Source organism: Prionailurus bengalensis, chromosome D3, assembly GCF_016509475.1.
Source record: "Prionailurus bengalensis isolate Pbe53 chromosome D3, Fcat_Pben_1.1_paternal_pri, whole genome shotgun sequence".
NCBI classification, from domain to species: domain Eukaryota; kingdom Metazoa; phylum Chordata; class Mammalia; order Carnivora; family Felidae; genus Prionailurus; species Prionailurus bengalensis.
Genome location: NC_057356.1, coordinates 3,975,556 through 3,981,633, shown reverse-complemented (window position 1 = coordinate 3,981,633; position 6,078 = coordinate 3,975,556). Strand labels below are relative to the sequence as shown.

The 6,078-nt window shown below is 46.3% G+C and overlaps 1 protein-coding gene across 1 annotated transcript in view; it reads left to right on the top strand.

Annotated features, from left to right (window-relative positions):
- The first annotated feature begins 2,619 nt into the window (after nt 1-2,619).
- The window catches only part of LOC122470912 (transmembrane protein 132B-like), a 47,082-nt gene continuing 43,623 nt past the window's right edge, over nt 2,620-6,078 (top strand). Inside the window, exon 1 of the mRNA XM_043559160.1 lies at nt 2,620-2,652. Coding sequence (XP_043415095.1) covers nt 2,620-2,652 — 33 coding nt within the window. The remainder of the gene's footprint in view (nt 2,653-6,078) is intronic.

Here is a 6,078-nt window from a genome sequence, read left to right as displayed (position 1 = left end):
GGGATCTGAGAATTCAGTCTAATTACCTGCCCCGTTTTAGGACTTGAAAATGATTTGTATGGAACATAATAAAATTTAATCTTCTTCTTCAGCCAAATTTATAGTTGTTGGTGGATGGGAGCTTATCCTACGTGGAGGGCTGAGTGTATTTCAGAAGGCAAGATCTGCCCACTTAGCAATGGGACTTGGGAAACCGTGACTCTAGCTCCAGTTTCCTGCTTGGTCTCTCAAAAACCACTGCAACCCCGTGCAGGTGCTAGTTTATGGCCTGATGGCCTGATCCCCATAGTATCCATTGGGTTTTGAGTCAACCGTGAATTCACAGCCAACTTTTTAGAATTATATACATGTGTGTATATATACACACACACACACGTCATTTATATTAACATATAAATATAAATGGTATATTATGTATATACATTTATCTTATCTAAATATATATGTGTATATCAATTATATATGATGTGGGAAACAAAGGCAAAATTTAAAAAAGTAAATTTCCCGACTACAGCCCATTGACAAGTCCTGAAAACAGGTAGAATGATCTTCCTCTAGGAGCTCAGCTGCCTTAATGATGACACTTTGCTAGGAGCAAAAGACAATCTTAGCTTCACGTTATCCTGGCCTCCAGGATCCCATGAGTCTACTTTATCGTATAAAAATCGCTCTGGAAACTTCCTTTATCTCTACACCCCAAAATATATGTTAGCAATCATCCTCCAAGCATATGGCCCCCTGATAGACATCTGAAGGATCTCATGGCTGAGGCTTTACTAAACAGTGATAAATGACCTTTTCCTAACAATGGCTAGCCCCCCTCAGGGTCCTGGAAACCTTGTTTCTAAGATTCCTTGAAGACATGTGCTGTCCCTAACCCCCTCCCAGCTTGAAAGTATATAATCAGTCACCCCTCACAACCCCTGTCACGGGCCCTGTCCCCGTGCTTTAATGAAGCCACCTTTTTGTACCAAAGACATTTCAAGAATTCCTTGGCTGTTGGCTCTGAACCCCAGCATTTCCACATTAACATAAATTTAGAATTACATACATATCTGAGTAATTATATGGAAGTAGTTATAGTTCTATAGAACATATATATATGTATATAGCTATCTGTATTATATGTATATAGCTGACTGTATTATAAAATGTTTTAAATGTAAAAAATGATCTTCCAATTTAAAAAATTTTGTCAGGAGAAAACTGAGCCACCGAGATAGTGAAATAATCCAATTATTCTGATTTATGGGGTATATTGTTTATCTCACCCAATCCAATCTCTTGCCTTCTGAGAGAGAATTCTGAAAAATTATTTTGCTAAAATAAGTAACTGTTCTAGTTCACCTGATTTATGTTTCTCAATAAAACCCATATATTTTTTCTACTAGGACCTGAATTTATTATTTCTTTTATTGAGGCAAAATTTATTTGGGGGTCTTAAATTTGCTCAGCTTAAGTTAGTATTGGTCAGATGCTGAACACTGGGTGAAAATTCAAACCCGATCATCGGGGCATCCTGGATTTTTAATTTGTTTCTGTTCAAAGCGGGTATGACAGTAACTTGCTCTCATGGATTTATGTTGAGTGGGGAGTTGGGATAGCACTTTTGTGCTGGTGGAGACCAGGGCTGATCCTTGGGAAGAATCCAGAATGATCGATGCTTGCTTGAGAGTGGAGGGGCGGGTTTTCTGAGCCCGCTCCGGGAGAAACGGCCCACATTAAAGCAAACAAATGGAAAGGGAAATCTCTTTCTGTGAAACAGGGACAGAAGGAAGAGAGAAGTCTAAAGACGGCTGTCGAGGTGGCAATGGATCCAAGTCTGAAAGACAAACGGAGTGGCGCAAGGTGACAAGAAAGGCAGAGGAATCTTCCTGACGGCCAGCGGCTCCCAGTTGTAGAGTTTGGAGCCCATGGTTTAGGACAGCGCTCAGCTCCCTCCCCACAGCCCCGTAATTTCCTTCAGCACATTTGTCAGAACTATGATCTGCCGATTCAGAGAGAGTGATGGCAGCTCAGTCTTCTGTCTCCAGCATCCCTTCCAAGGCTCCTCTTTAAACTTATATTAGCCTGTTCTTTCCTGCATCCTCCAAATATGGCTTCCCGGCTCTTAGAGGGTGCATGAGACACATCTGGTGTTGGCAGCCATTGTGTGAATTCCTCTTTCCAAACCCACCGCCCCTCTTGTGATACAGGCTAGGGCTTAAGCTCGAGGCAGAGGGCGTTGACGCCTAACCGTCTGGCTTTAGACTTGGCTTTAGAGTCTGTTCACTCTTTTGAGTGTGAAACACTCTATCCAGGGACCTGCAGGGGATGTGACCCTAGAGGCCAGGGACTTGCTGGAGGCATGTTAAGTCTTAGGGATGGAGCCATATCATTTGCTCAGCTGCTGTGGGAGCATTTACTGCGACAGGGCACAGGATGCTTCTTGACAGAAGGAGGGGACTCCTTGTCCTAAAATGCTGACTACCTCTGTCTGCTCTCTGAGGAGAGGAGGGACTGAAGTGACTTAGCCTGTGATTTTGCTTGTTTTTTTTTTTTAATGGAATCTATAGTCACTATGGACTGAATCGTGTTCCCCTCTCCCCAAATCCGTAGGTTGAAATCCTGACCCCCAATATGGCTGTATTTGATGATAGCGCCTATGGGGAGGTAATTAATTGAGTTGAAGTCATAGGGCAGAGCCCCAGCTGTTAGAATTATAAGAAGAGACACCCAGGTGTGTGCATTCTCCCTCTCTCTCTCTCTCTCTCTCTCTCTCTCTCCCTCCCCGCTCTCTATGTCAGAACTTGGGAAGAAGGCAGCCCTCTACAATCCAGGAAGTGGGCCTCACCTGGACCTTGATCTTGGACTGCCACCTCCAGAACTGTGGGAAATACATTTCTGATGTTGAAGCCGCCCAGTCTGTGGTGTTTTGTTATAATAATCAGAACAGACTAAGATGCTCAGAAAGGACATGTCTGAATAGATAGCTGGAACCTATGTCTGTGAGAAAGAGGTACGTCCTTTGGTAGGTCAGATTCAGTCTCTAGGCCTGTGTTCCCAACTTACACATGAAAGGATCAGACCAGTGGTTAATCAGTCCATTCATCCATCTATCCACCCCTCCACCCACCCACCCATCCATCCATCCAACCACCAAGACATCCATCCATCCATCCATCCAGCCACCCACACATCCATTCATCCGTTCATCCATCCACTTTCTCTACAGATCACACTTAGTCCCCAGTACATACTGGTCAGAGTTGTTTACTGAGTATACTGACTATTGTATACTGCATATAGCAGAAATTCTGACTCTAATTAGTTTTAATTAGTTTTCAATAGATTTTTATGGTGATCAAGAACAACCAAGGTTTACATTAGGTAGTATGATTAGTTCCTGTTTATTAGAACAAGAAATAGGTTCTTCTATCTTCAAAAGTTATCTTTGATTAACTCTTACCTCATAAGCTTTTGTAGGTCTGAATCCCAAAGTAAATTTATAGGTATTTGTTTGAGTCTGTCACCCGACCAGAGTCTGGATGATGGCTGTTGGTTTCCAGAATAAACCTGGGGCAAGTTGGCCTTGATGCTTTTGCGTAAACTAGAGTGAGCAGCGCCCTTTGTAAGCACTGAGGACATGGGGTCCCTGCAGAGTGGGGGCCACACTGCCGTCGTGCCCCGCGCTAGCCATCTGCCCACATCTGTGCCTCCTTATAGCACGGGAATGCCAACAAGCACCTTGTCAGCTACACTGCCACGGTGGCCACATAACAGCGTTTATATGTGAAGTCATTTCTTAGCCCACACTCCGAAACAAAGAAATACAAAATGATTGATCCCAGGGAGCAGATGGGAGCCAGCTACATGTAAAAGAAGAGGGAGAATAAACTAGAAAGGTATTTGGTTCAATTGACCCGCATCTTTTCAGGACAACCTTCACAGATGTGCAGTGTCTTAAGGCGAATTGGAAAAAATGGACCCAGATCAACAAGCCCATAAGAAAAACGGCTGTTCGTCAGCCGGGTATAGAATTCTGGGTGATTCTGGGGCAAGAACAGGACATGACAAATTCTTAAAGGTTCTGCCACGATCTCTAATATTTATGACCCACTTCAAAAGCAGCTACTGCGGCCACATGTGTCACAGGCTGGGTGACTGCAGTGGTTCTGTGTTGTTAGTGGTGAGTGAGAAGGGGAGACAGGCGAGTGAGAATGTCCCAGACAGTGACGTTCTCATTGAAGACATAATCCTGTCACTGTGGGTGGGAGGACTGGCGATTCACCATGATGTGGAGCCCTGACTACCAAGGGCATCAGTGCTATAAAATAATGGAAATATAAGATAGAAATAAAATTATCAGGTATAACATAAACATAACATAATATTAAAGAATAAAATGCTTAGCAAATGAAAATTAATAATACAGGTCCATTTTAGGTCTGTATGCTTTAAACACACACACACACACACACACACACACAGAGTGTGAGTGGGGGAGGGGCAGAGAGCGAGGGAGACGCAGAATCCGAAGCAGGCTCCAGCCGCCGAGCTGTCTGCACAGAGCCCGACGCGGGCCTCGAACTCACGAACCGTGAGATCAGGACCTGAGCCGAAGTCGGACGCTCAACCGACTGAGCCCCCCAGGCGCCCCCAAATCTCCTTTCGAGAGCTCCCTAGAGGCGTGGGCAGTGATGGGTAGGTGACAGCTTGTAGGCAAAACGTATGTGTGCCTCCATCAGCCAACGCCCCTTTGTGTTTTGGTTATGACTTCACTTTTTATTTTAAAAGATGCTTATTCTGGAAAAGTCAAGCAGCATAGACGCTTGGCAACAACAAAGAAAAAAACCACCTCAAACCCTAAGATCCTAAATTCTGCATTCTCCATCTCGGAAGACTGTCATTTCTTCAGTCCTCACCCCACAGGGTGGCTATAAATGGATCCCCGAATGAATGGGGATAATGTGCTATAAAAACACACCAGCACCCTGCATGCTGTTTTTGTAAAAATGTGCCAAATTTATTTTCACTTATTTAACGGGAGAGGAAGGATCCAAACGAACGCTGATGAACTCCAAACCTTTCCTCCTTGGAAAGATGGATCGGGCCTTTTGTGATGAGGCCTCAGAGGTCACAGAGTGTAACTTCTACCGGAACCACACGTCTGCCCAAGATCAAGGACGGGAAACCAGTCCCACGCCGCGGGATAACGAGAGCCCCGTGTCACAGTGAGGTTATGTGGACGGCGTCCTCGCAGGCATTTTTGGTAAATGCAATCCATAGTGGGTCTCACCCGGCATCTGAGGCGCACGCTTATAACACTAATACCCTCGAGGGAAGTAGCCTGTTCAATATGAGGCGGAAGAAACTGTCGGGTTTTTAACTGGGAGCAGACAGGGAGCAAGAAAACTTGGAAGGAGCTCGGGCAACTTGGCTGCATTTCCTGGTCTCCCCGGAGCCATCATCTCTGTCTCTGGAAAATATTTACCTTCGGCCGAGGAGGCGGCTCAGTCGTGGACGGGGATGGTGAGGTCCCCACCTATTTCTTGGGGGGAGTACGGATTTCAGAGGGAGCCGGTCACCCCGCTCAGCAATGAGCTGCCCGGGCCGTAGGAAACCCAATGGGACAGAACACAGTCTAATTTTCTGGGAGAGCCGCACAGCCTCCCTGCGATTTTGCATCCAATAAGAGTTCCCATCTGGGACTCCCTCGCGGGCTGTTCGAAACTCCCGTGTAAGAGGCAGCTCGGTACAACCAGGCTCGCCTTGGCACGGGAACGGGGTGCGTCTGGGCAGGTGAGGCTGCCTGCTCGTGAGATGCTGGGGCCGCCCTGACGTTGCTGTCCCGCTGACTTGCCAAGGAGGGAAGGCACCGGGTGCCCCAAACAGGGTCCCGCACGGTCGGCGGAGGTCTCTGCTACAAGGTGATGCCGGATTGCTGCAGAGACAGCGAGGTGCCAACATTAAATAGATACAGACTCCTGCCCAGACCCACCTGGCCAAAAGGATGACAATACTGGGGATTCTCGTTACTAACACATGGCTTGAGAAACGACGCATGGCCACCGCGGGACGATTGGCTTCCGGACGCAC